The 12,375-nt window shown below is 45.9% G+C and overlaps 1 protein-coding gene across 4 annotated transcripts in view; it reads right to left on the reverse strand.

The window, feature by feature from the left end:
* Window positions 1-12,375, reverse strand: part of BBS4 (Bardet-Biedl syndrome 4) — an 80,110-nt gene that overhangs the window by 11,160 nt on the left and 56,575 nt on the right. For all 4 annotated transcript variants that reach the window (XM_019499344.2, XM_059714920.1, XM_019499343.2 and 1 more), the window contains 5 exons: window positions 10,152-10,304; window positions 9,847-10,018; window positions 8,776-8,845; window positions 2,924-3,065; window positions 1,551-1,758 (listed from right to left, as the gene is read on the reverse strand). In XM_019499344.2, the coding sequence (XP_019354889.1) occupies window positions 1,551-1,758; window positions 2,924-3,065; window positions 8,776-8,845; window positions 9,847-10,018; window positions 10,152-10,304 (745 nt within the window). The remainder of the gene's footprint in view (window positions 1-1,550; window positions 1,759-2,923; window positions 3,066-8,775; window positions 8,846-9,846; window positions 10,019-10,151; window positions 10,305-12,375) is intronic.

A 12,375-nucleotide genomic window follows, 5' to 3' on the forward strand; every position in this document is an offset into this window, starting at 1 on the left:
TTTCACCAACTAGTGTTGGCACATGCAGGCAGGAGCCTTTAGCAGTTTGTAACAGTGCTGAATGGAAGGGACATTGGTTAAGTAAAGCAAATAAAGCTCTACTTTCATAGAGACAGCCATGAGGAGAGAGAGGGGCAGTTGGGGATACCATAAATGGTCTCTGCAATGTTCTTGCATCCCTTACATCATTGGTGTCCTGTCTATTCTCTTCTGCAAGAATTCACTGTGCTGAGGAAAAACACAGGAGCGTGACTGGATATGAATTACTTGCAGATTGCTCATGTCTGTAATCGCAATTAGCTTGCCAATACTGCTACATTCTTACAGGTTCACCAGCCGCTGGTCTCAAAGCCCCTAGAGGTCTTTATTTCTGTTTTACAGAAATGGAAATGAAATGCAGTGACCAATCCGATCTGCAAAGCCAATAGGAGCCCAAAACAGTTTGTATTATTTCCCCCCTCGGAGAGTCTCAAGTAGGGCTGGATTATACTCAAGTGGAAATAGAGACAGCCCACTGTTTTTGCAGTAAGAGTCTGTGGGGAAAGCAGATATGTAAGAACTAAAACTACATAAAGTAATCAAAATGACCTAGTTATATGCTCAAGTAGTTATTTACATGCAGACTTGAACTGAATGCTGACTGAAGTTGCAAAGGAGCTGTGCTCCGTGTTCTGGCATGGGGCTGAAGGCTGCAGAGGCAAGAAAAAATATCCCTGATCCACATTTTGGCAGGCAAAACCCAATTCATTCTCTTTATATTTTGTTTAAAATTTTCCTGGAAACAACTGCGGGAAGCAGAGCCTGGGCTACAGAACCTCTTGCCTGCTTCAGCCCCTTGCAACTAGATTTACCTGAGCAAAAGCATCCCCCCAAGCAGTGCTATCTAACATTCTCCTCGAAACCAAAGAGTGAATAGGATAGGGAAGAGGAAGTTCAGTCTCTCAAGCTCTGGGTCAGAAGGTAGCCCCCCACCTTCCTCATATATTGCAATTGCTCCTTCATTGCTGAGGATCTCTCTCTCTTGGACTGCCCTGAGTAGGATGGAGCTCAGAATAGGAAAGCCAGGTTTCATTGCAAAGGAGGGCTTTGAGTGCTGCCAATGTGATCTGGACATCATCAGACATCTCCCTTCTCCCAGCAGCCTGCCCCTCGCTCTTTTTCTGTCAGCTCTCTTGTCGTCTGACAAATGAAGACAAGAGGCCTGGTTCCTGGAACCAGCTCCTTCCCAGAGCATGGGGGGAAGAATTAATGGTTCAGAAGTGTCAGGGACATTAAGAAACACAGGGCCAGATTTCAGAAACTGTGCGAGAGCCCTACAGTGCAACGCGGCCCCGACACCAGAGGCAGAGCCCTTTTGTTCCAGGTGCTTTTACCTCAAGAAGTGAGGCTTGGCTGATGCTAAATTCTCAGATCTATACTGTACCACCATCTAAGGGTCTTGTTAACATGTGCCGTGCACCAATATACAAAGAACGGGACATGCCTACCCAGTTGCTGTACCTTCCAACATTCCCTCCTTTCCTACTTACCTACCCCATAGAGGGACTTACCTGAAGAAAGCTGAATAGTCTTCCCATACCCAGCTGCTGAAGACATAGCTTGGCCCAGGGCTTGGTTAGAGCCCAAAGGCTGCTGAGTGCTGGAGGGTTTGCCAGATGCAGCTCGCTGCTTTGATTTGGAATCTTTAATAGGTTTAGTCCAGACCAGACTCTCCCCCACCTGCAGAGCAGCTCCCATCTTCTGGGCCATGTCCACCATCTTCTCATGCAATAGACAGCAAGAGATAATTGCTACCAGGAATGCAATAAGGCAGACAGAACAGCAGTGCCAGGCCCAGCCCGAATCACTGAACTTCAGCTTCCATTTGTGAGTTTTGGCAAAGCAATAAGAGAACAGCATCACCCAACAAGCAGTGGTGTTCAATGTTTTGGCCCCATGGGTTGAATGACTGCTGTGAGGCTGATCCATGGGCTGGATCAGCCCCATGTGCTAGTTTTGGGTCCTGCACTGCCTCTGCCTGGCACACTGGGAGCAGGCCACCATACACCAAGTTTGGGCTCAGGGGCCCTGTGCCACCCATGCACATCAAGATTGGGCCCCTGCACCCCAGGATTGGGCCCTGACACCCCACTCTTCCCCTGCACCATCCTGTAGTGGGGAGGGCCATGCTATCCAGCCTGCAGGGCTCCCCATAGACCCAGAAATTTGGCAGCAAGGGAGTGGTGGCACCACTCTCCTGCTGTCAAATTTTCAGACCTGTGGGGAGCTCTATCAGCTGGATGACGTGGCTCTGGGAACCAGATCTGGTTCACAGGCTGAGGATTGAGCACCCCTGCCCTAGAAGACTGACCTTTTCAGCAAGGGTGGCAGGAAAGAGGTAAAGGAATTAGCTTAAAGAAGTGTGTTTCCCAGCTGGCTAAGGCAAGTCTTGCTATAAACACTTATGCACAGGAGACAAGCTTCTGCCTCCACCCATTATATTTATATCACACAGGCCACCTTTTTTTAAAACTGACTGTACATTACAGCTGTAGACTCACCCCTGTGGAGATGGCTGAGAGTTTCAGATGAGCAGTCTGCTGGGCTGTACCCAGACACTGCCTTTCGCTCATTACCAGTAGCTTAAAGGACCAAATTGTACAGAACTGGCTAGAACACACGGAAGAACCTCTCTGCTAATCTGTTCACTTAATTGAGAAGGAACCCTGCCTTGTTTCTTATTGATTGAAAAGCCTGATTTATTAGCACTGAGATGAAGCAGGCAGCTTTCGTGGCACAGCTGGTCTAGTTATACATGTCTAGCTCACAGCATTCTTTTTCTAATAAGTGGACTTTGGCCTCAAAAGCTGAACCTCCTGCTCTTTTAGTGCTACTCATAACAACACAGCTACTTGCTCACATCTGCTACTTCTTACCAACTTACCTCAGGGTCAAAGTCCAGAGTGCTGGTCTCCTTCAGTACATTGACCTTCTTCTCCATTTCCTGGTACTGGCAAAGTGCTCCCTTCTTATCCCCCTGATTATAGAGCAGGACAGCATAGTTCAGATTGACCAGGGGATTGCACCTGTAGCAAATACACCACATAGGCTGCATGATACACGCTGCAAAGAGCTACAGTCTTAAGTTATCTGTGTGAATCAACCCTGACTAGCCCAATACAGAGCTGAGCACAACAAGCAAAGCTGGAGCAAACAAGCCACAAGGTACTGTAACAACCCTGGTGACTCTGCTGGAGAACAAGGGATCAGAGTGATGCATGGAGACTGCCATCATACTAGAGTTAAGGTGGTTTGGAAGATTAAATTTGTAACCCTTGTTTTCAGTCACTTTTAACCTTTCATGCTGACATACATGCTCTCTGTTGGATGACAAATTGCTTTTTAAATAAAAATGCTTCATGTATTTTTTGAGCAAGAATAAAGCACTCGCCCATTCCCACTCTCAAAAAAATGCATGGAGCTTTTGGGACCAATTCCACCAGTAAAATGGCTGGGGCTGTAAACTGAAATGCAGTGATGAAGTGGCCTTGGAGAAATGAAGCATGTCAGTATGTTCTGGGTTTGACTTGCTACCTGGCTTCAGAGCTGCTACACAGCAAGAGGGTCAATAAGCTTCTGTGCTCTTCATCAGGTGTGGAGCTATGGTCAAGCATGACTGATGGGGGAGTCATTAACACTGAAATTGGTTTTGCATGGACAATCGTACACACCTGGTTCCCTGAGTTTTAAATGGGGTCAGGCTCCCAGCAGTTTAATGGGGAAATCTGTGCCCAGAGCCCATAGTCTTCCATACAAAGCCAATCTCAACATTAACAGCCCCTTTGAGAGCCCAGTATCCCCACCAGACTAGCCTAGTTGACCAAGTGTTCTTGTACCCAAGGACTGTGTAAGGATGACTGGAAGTGAACTGTGGCTGTGCTCTTCAAGTCTCTGGCTAGAATAAATGCTCATCAGTGAAGCTTGGAGCTGTGCTGCATGGGTCTCTCTCTCTCTCCAAGTACAAATCTGCCCCATGTTTCTCACCTTTTGTTGTTGGATAAGGGCAGAAGGATCTTGCAAAGCCTCTGCCTTGGCCCCCATACACATGGCAGTGCACACTGGCTGACTGTGTGTATGGGAGGGGTGGCTCTTTACAGTATGCGAGTTGATCTGGGTCACTGATTCACCTCAGTCTTCCAAGAGCTCCCTGCTTAGGATTATGGGACAAAACAACTTGGTGGCATGAGACCCTGTGGTTCCAGACTCCAGAACAGGCATGTGCTATAGACAGAGCCAGCAGGGCCTCAGAGTACTGCAGAATAAATCTCTCTCTCTTTCTTTCATTCTGTTCCCTCTCCCTCACTCAAAAACCCCCTATGCTTTCTCATGTGTAAACAGCCTCTCAGATAAATAGTAGGTAATCCAGTAAATAAGGATTCTCATAATGCATGTGCACAAAAAAGCATGGACACCCATAGCACTGCATTCCCGGATGTCAGCATGCTCTGCTGTGTAGCCTCCCATTCTCCTGTGACAGTAGCATACACAGATAAAGCATTTCAGAGATTTCTCTCCTGGAAATCTCATTCTCCAAGGCATCTAGACTCTTTGCTAAGGCACAACAGCCCTTTATACTTTTCCCTCTAGCCGTCTCAACAAGTGCCAGAGATATAAGCAATCTAAACAACTAAGAGAAGTATAACTCTGTGCTCCACCAGTTTATTGCTGAACTCCAATTCAGTGGCCAAGGTCTTTTTTTTTTTTAACTTGATTAGACAACAAATTTTGTGTTTTAAGTGGGATGCCCACATTTTGCCTGAGGGCTGCACTGACAATGCAGCAGGAGTCTGAGCTCAGTGCTTGCTTTTGAAGAAAACTGAACAAAGTACATCTGCCTCATCTCTGATATAGAAAGATAACCCAAAGAGAACCACTTCCAGCATGGAATCGAAATAACCTGATGTTTGCTATTCATTCTTGCCACAGGCTAGGATGCAGACAACCAGGGCTTGCATTTGGCCAGGCCTTCTTTAAAATCAGAATCATCTTCTAAAGGAAGAGATGCTAATAAAGTGTGTGGAGTGACAGCATAATTTATAATTGTTCTTCCCCAGGGAGGAATGATATAACATGTATGCACCAAGGTGAGACATGCACATCTATCATAACACACATGCCAGGATAATAGCGTTTTGTGTAGTCAATGAACAGAGATGCCTGAGAGGCTGGCACTTACTCCTACTGCGCAGCAGAACTATCAGGGTTGACTAAGGAGTCCAGCACCACTATAACACCACTATGAGCTTTTCACTAAGGCTGCAACCTAGGTACTGAAGACTTAAGTTTTACAGATATTGTCCAACAAATAGAAAATCACATTATGTGCAGACCATGACCAGTCTTAGGTAACAGATGCAAAAATGCTGCAACAAAGGAGACTGCTAGAAAAAAGATCTAGCAGCACTTAGGACCCAAAACATTAATTTATTTCTCAAATGTGTGGCCTGCAGGCCAGATGTGGCCCACAGACCCCTCTTATCCAGCCCCTGATGCCACCCCTGGGTCTGAATTGACCCAGACTAGCCCACTGGGCAGGGCCCAGGGTGTGCATCACAAGCAACACCCATTTCAACCACTCTAGGAACTGCATGTGTGTTGCCTGCCCCAGGCATGCACTACACACAGTGTCTGCTCCAGCTGGTCTGAGACTTATGCTGCATGTGACTCTCACAGGCACCATGTGCAGTATGGGTCCCAGACTGGGTGGAGCAGATACTGCATATGGTGCTGTCCTGGACCAGCTGCTGAGGGCACTGCACGGATCCCAGAGTAGCCAGGCTGGAATCCGCACTACATGTGGTACTGGCCCTGGACGGACAGTGTGGCCTACAGCACCTGCCCCGCTCACTCCAGGATGCATGCTGTATGCAGCAAGGATCCCAGAGTGGCAGGCGTGAGAGCTGTGGTTGCATAGGAGGTCTAGCAGGGATCTGAAGTCTAAGCCTGCTGATCCAATCTGGCCCATGGATTAGGCCCATGTCACTCATCTGTCCCATGGCACCAGATAAGTTTGATACCCTTGATTTACTTTAATAGAGAAACTCAATGGTTCCACAACTATAAACCTTGCTGCCAGTATCAAAGCCCAGGAAGCAATGCATAAAAGCTGTGAACTGGGGTAAGAAAGACCAGATTTGACTTCTGAGAATAGTAGTTAGAAATCTAGATTGATCTCTCTGTATTAGATTAGCCTTTCCCTAAGAGAGGGGTAAGTGTCTGGACAGGTCAGAGAATCTTTAGTGGGAGGAAGAATAACCAAATTCTATCCAGTGCCAGGAATAAGCAACATCTTTTATAAAGACATCTAAAAGGTCCTTTTCCTTCCAGACCTTGCTCTGGCACCCAGGCCAGTATCATGCTGCTGCTATAAAAATTATTCATGAAAGTGGAAACTGAAACTCCAATCATCTTCCCAGCCAAACTGTGCGAGATATGCCAGCAAAGAATGCCTGTGGGTATGGGGATTCAAGCACAGAATAACTGGAAAAACTACAAGAGAAGTCAGCTGAACAAACCACAGAAGATTCAAGGCTAAAAAAGTCTGGGTGTGCCTCCCAGAAGTCACTGACTGTTAGCTCTAATTTCAGCTTTGATGAGGTTTTGTTTTTCTGGTAATTGTGCATGGCTCCAGTATCCTAAGACTGACAGATATTTAGGCTGACTTTGTAAAGCTGAGTTCCAATTTGTGCTCTTTGATCTCCTCTCACAAACTCATAGTCATTGCTGAGCTGCCTGGATGCTCTCCCTTAAGTAATTTGCCTCCCCGACTAGCCATAGAGGACGCCTATACAAGAACAGCGAGGATTCTCCAACGTGCTATAACTACAGCACGTTGGAGCAGACTCAATTAATTAAGTCTGCCGGAGCATGGTAATTATTGCGCTCCAGCACACTCCAGAGTCTTGTTTATCAGCATCCTGCACTTAAAAACGGTGGCAGGGGCACTTTTAACTGAAGCTCATTGAATGAGCTTTAGTTAAAGCACCCCTGCTGCCATTTTTAAGCATGGGGATGCCGATACACAAGATCCTCTGGGAGCTTTACTTAGAACAGTTCTTGGGGCCGCTCTAATTAAAGCACCTCTCCTCCCCACCCCCACTCCCAGAGTACATGTATAAACGCCCAGAGTGCTTGGATTCTGAAAGTGAGGAGAGACAATGCAGCTGGGCTTGCAGGCAATGATTCGGTGGATGCTTGTTTTATAAATGCAGCGTGTTCTCTTGCTGTAACAATCCAGTGTAGTGTTATGAGTCACCTCTGACATGTTATTGGTGAACATGCACTTCCACCCTGAAAAGGGATTCAATAAATATAACATGGGGGAATTCTGTGTGCCTTGCCTCTAGACGAACCCCTTGTAAGCATGATCTGTTGGCAAGGTTTCTGCCTGCAAATTCTCTGTGGGCTCCAGAGTCAGCCTGAGACTTTTCCCCCTTGCACACTACAACAGGGAACAGATATGGCAGGGCCGGCTGCTTCAAGGAGTTTGTCTGTAGTGGCAAATGAAGCAGCACCTTCCCATATGAATTGAACTTAGTTAAGAATTTGGCTGAAGTGACTCCAACTGCCTTTCCTAGAAATAGGTTGGGTTAACTGATTTAAAGAGCTTTTCTATACAAGCAAGCAGTGACAGCTATCCCTGATAACCTATAGAGTAAGGGGACACTTATAGGGTTCACGTAGCAGAGGAAAACTGCAGTAAAATATCCTATGTTGTATCTGAAAAACTTGTGTCCCTTTTTACAGGGTACACAACTTTCAAAAATACTTATGACCCTAAGCAAGGAAAACCATCTCATTCCTGCCACCCAGCTCTTGACAGCTGAGACTTGACTGAAGCTTTGTAGTGCCACCTTGTGGCTTTTGCAGACGAAATGTTAACCTCCTGTGATAACTTCTCACAGCCTGATTGTCCAGATTAACAGAATGCCCAATCAGGACCACTACTCCATTGTGGCAGATGCTTGATGTACTTGCAAGGAGACACCGGTGCAAGGTTTTCATCAAATTTGCTGAAAAATGCATTTTTGAGAGGCCAAAAACTACTCACAGGTTCAAACTGAAATTGGTGAATGATTTGGCCAAAAATAACAGAAAAAGAAAAGTAAAACCCAGAAACACTGGAACAGCTCATTCTGGCATTTCTAAAACAAAACGTTCAATTTTGAGGTTGGGGACTGGGGAATTCACAGAGGGAATTGCAGGCATTGTTCACAAAATGGTGGAAGAGGCAGCTTTGCTGCCATCCACCTCCTACCCAACAACCCACTTGGTTAGATTCTCAGATGTCAGAGACACGAGTTCAAGTTCCCCATGCTGCCCAATTCAGAGTAAGAACTTGTATCCAGACCTCTGCTTCCCTAAGAGAGAGCCCCAGTCTGTCAACTATTGGCTCTTTGGAGGTGGTTCTCTCCAAGTTTCTCTTGTTGAAGCTCTTTCAAACCGGTTACATCAATACAGTGGAGCAGGAACTGGAACCTAGTCATTCTCTTTAGCCCACTGAATTCTAAAGTATTTCAGTTTGGGGTTTCTTCAAATAAAACCCTCCTCTGATTTCTTAGAACTACCACATAGTTATTTGCTTGGCTCTAATAATGAAAGGATGCTCCCCTGTCCCAAAGGTTTTACAAAGGAACAAAAGGATTTTACAAAGGAACAAAGTACGAGAAGGGACCCAAAGTATGAGAGGGAAGGCAGCTTGTTTAACTAACAGAGACAGGCACAATTAAGACTTACTGGTCCAATGCTACGGCTTGCTCATAAGATCGTTTTGCATTCTCAGTATCTTCAAGGTTTGTCAGAGCAACTGTACCAAAAACCAGAAAAAAGCATTTCAGGTCTCTTGCAAAACAGTAGACAATTTTTCTCCTTTTTTTCACTTGCAAAGGGTACTTTTCAGTGTCAGCACTTTATCCTACTGCCCTTTGAGACCCCAATATACAGCAAAGAAACCTCTTCTGGGGCCAATTTAAAAGCATTTAGTTCACTGAAAGCATGGTGTAAATATGCTTGGGTTACAAAAGGTCTCATTAAACCTGCCAGTCAAGGCAGCTGCAGACAGCCATAATCTGTCCCCATGACGCAGCATGTCTTGCTCATATCCAGAGTCCAGGGCTACTACAATCACTTCCACATGGATGATTGCAGCATCTCAGGAAGCAACTGGGGATGCAGCCATTGGTTCCCAGTTTGCGTTTAGATTTTAGGTGTTCTACAGCTAAGCTGCCTGCTCAAAGGCTAGGTTTCTATACAGGTGATCCTTATTTAATCTCTCAGTAACTCTGTCAGACTGAGGATGACGAGATAGATTCCTCTCAAACACACACAAACCGTTCACCACTGAAGCTGCAATATCTGGAGTTTTGTTTCTAGAAGCAGATTCAGTGCTGGTGAAGAATGCCAGGCTGTGGATACAGCAGGAACGCACACTCTGGCCCCAAAAGTCACTGTATGAATAGAGAAGTTTCAGCTTCCCTGCATGACCTCCACAGATTCCTTGAAAGGCAAGCTGGGAAAGCAGTGCAGTGTCCATAGCCCCTCTGTTACCAAACAAAGACTTGGGTTGTGATGGTGGACACCCACCCGTATCAAAAATTGTACTTAAACAAGGGGGTCATGAGATGGAGTGGTCATGACTGATCTGATTTCAAACCCATCAAGTCACCCAGGAGTGAAAAACTCCTAAACATGGATGTGCTGAGCTGACACTTCAGCTTTGGGCTCTCTCCTATTAAAACTTTGCATGTCCCACGGAGGATATGCCTGACCTGTGTATGTCCACGAGGAACATAGACAGAGAGAGTTTACCTGCCAACAGCATGTAGAGCTCCCCCATCTTGGGCTGGAAGTTGATGGCAGCACTTAGGAAGTGGAAAGCAGATGCATACTGCTGCATTGTCAGGTGGACCAACCCCAAGTTGTACAGAATCTTCCAATCAAAGGGAGCCAAGTAGTTAGCGCGCTTCAGGCAACTGATTGCCTGCAAAAGAGAATGGCACTGTTCAATGACATGGCTTAAACAGACTAGGTAATTCTCCAGCTTCTGCCACATGAAAAAGATTCTTCTTCCTCCACAAATAAAGTTAAACCACACATAAAGGAAGGCAACTTACCGCCACATATTTCTTCTTGCCAAAGAAGCACATTCCAATGTTGTTCCATAGCGGGGGGCTTTCGGGCACAGCGCAGGCTACAACCCTGTACTTGGTGAGTGCTACATCAAAGTCTCCATGGGTCTGCATCATACTGCCTGCTGCCAAGATAGCCTGTAAAAAAATACAATAGTGTTTGGCTGAGGGCACTCACTTCCACCATACACAATGGGAAGGAAATGCTACAAAGTCACTGAACTAAAAGCATTTTGAGTCCAATGCTGTGAAGGGCATCTTTCTTTTGGCAGTCCTTTGATCAGGGCTTTCAGGGTGAGACACATAATACAGAACAACTGGGAAATTCAAGAGCATGAAGGGAGAGGATTGGGCATTTGGTTCTGGCCGACATGGCTCATTAATGCTGGATTTTGACTAGCCAATAGTGTCCACTGCACAGAACACAGCTGCAGCTTCCAGAAGTCTGGTTTCTGAAAATGTCTGTGTACTCGTAGTTTCTCCCTTCCCTACCCCAACAGATTAAAACAAACATTCCCAAGGCAATGTAAGAAGAAATTAACACCTTCCTTAGCACCAAGACATATCCAGCAAAATCTGACTAGCTCACACTACTGACTGCACCTGACATTGCAAATCACTGAATAGACACGATTGAACAAAAAAACAAAGCTATTTCACCAAAATTAATTTAAAACTGAACTATGCTTGTCAAATTATTCATAATAGCTCACAGCAGTCTGACACACAGGCTGGAAGAATAATGAAGTTTTCATCATCATCGTACTTGATTTATTCTTATACCTTGCTTTGCCACCCATAGTTCCCTGCCCTCTGCTCAGAGTCAGATTAATTGCCATATTTGGGGTCAGGAAGGAACTGTGCCCCATGGTCAGACTGACAGGGACTGTGGGAATTTTTGCCTCCCTCTGTAGCAGAGGGAGGTGGAGAGGAAGGGAGAAGCATATTTTAAGAACCTTTGCAAGCAGGACTTTGGCCACTGTGGTCCCCCTGTTTTATCTGTGGCAGATTAGGTGTGGCAGTTATGTCTTGTGCCATGTCCAGGTTGACTATGTGGTTTTGCTAGGAGGTTGGATAATGAATTTATATAGGGTGGTTTGGATAGGGATGATTCTGCCTCAGGCAGAGGGGTTGAACTAAATGACCTTTAGACTAGAGGTCCATTCCAGTCCAACTTCTCTCTATGATTCTATGATTATCCCCATTTTTCAGAAGAGGAAATAGTCACCGAGAACTGAAGAATCCCATTGGAGTCTTAACAGGGAATTAGCTTCAGGAGTCAGGAACAAAACCAAGATCATATGTTTGGTTAACCAAGTCAGCCTCCACCCCCTGACACACACACACTAGGTCTAGGACAGAGACTGAACTTTGCATCTGGGCTGTGCAGACAAAGGAAAGTATGGACAGGATAACATGGTAGAACATTGCTTGCATCTGCGCTTTGCTTCTGAATATAGCAGAGGTATAACAAACGCACTGAAGCAGGACACACAGCTCTTGTGATACATGGCATCATTTTGAAACAACATGTACAAGATGTTTGTAGAAAAGTTCATTCTTTCACTATGAAAAACACACAACTTTTAATAAAAAACCCCCCAAAAGACTCTTTAGATAACATCCTCTGTTCCCTGGTGGATGAAGGTCACAGACATGTGTCCAGTTTTGGGTGCCACACTTCAAGAGGGATGTGGACAACCTCGAGAGGGTTCAGAGGAGGACCACTCGTATGGTTAAGGGCCTGCAGGCAAAGCCCTATGAGGAGCGATTAAGGGCCCTGGATCTCTTCAGCCTCTGCAAGAGAAGGCTGAGAGGTGATCTTGTGGCCGCCTACACATTTAATCGGGGGGGGGGGGGGGGGGGCAGAAGGGAATATAAGATGCTCTGTTTACCGGGGGACCCCTTGGGGTAACTAGAAACAATGGCCACAAACTGACAGAAAGCAGATTTAGGTCAATCATCAGGAAGAACTTTACAGTAAGGGTTGCCAAAATCTGGAATGGGCTTACAAGGGAGGTGGTGCTCTCCCCTATCTTAGGGGTCTTGAAGAGGAGGCTAGACATGTACCTGGCTAGGGTCATCTGACCCCAGCGCTCTTTCCTGCCCAGGGCAGGGGTTGGACTCAATGATCTGCTAAGGTCCCTTCCAACACAAACATCTATGAATCTATGCATTTTGGAACAAGTTTTTGGGGCATGGCCCCTTC

This window comes from Alligator mississippiensis, chromosome 11 (genome assembly GCF_030867095.1).
Source record: "Alligator mississippiensis isolate rAllMis1 chromosome 11, rAllMis1, whole genome shotgun sequence".
In the NCBI taxonomy this organism is placed as follows: Eukaryota; Metazoa; Chordata; order Crocodylia; family Alligatoridae; genus Alligator; species Alligator mississippiensis.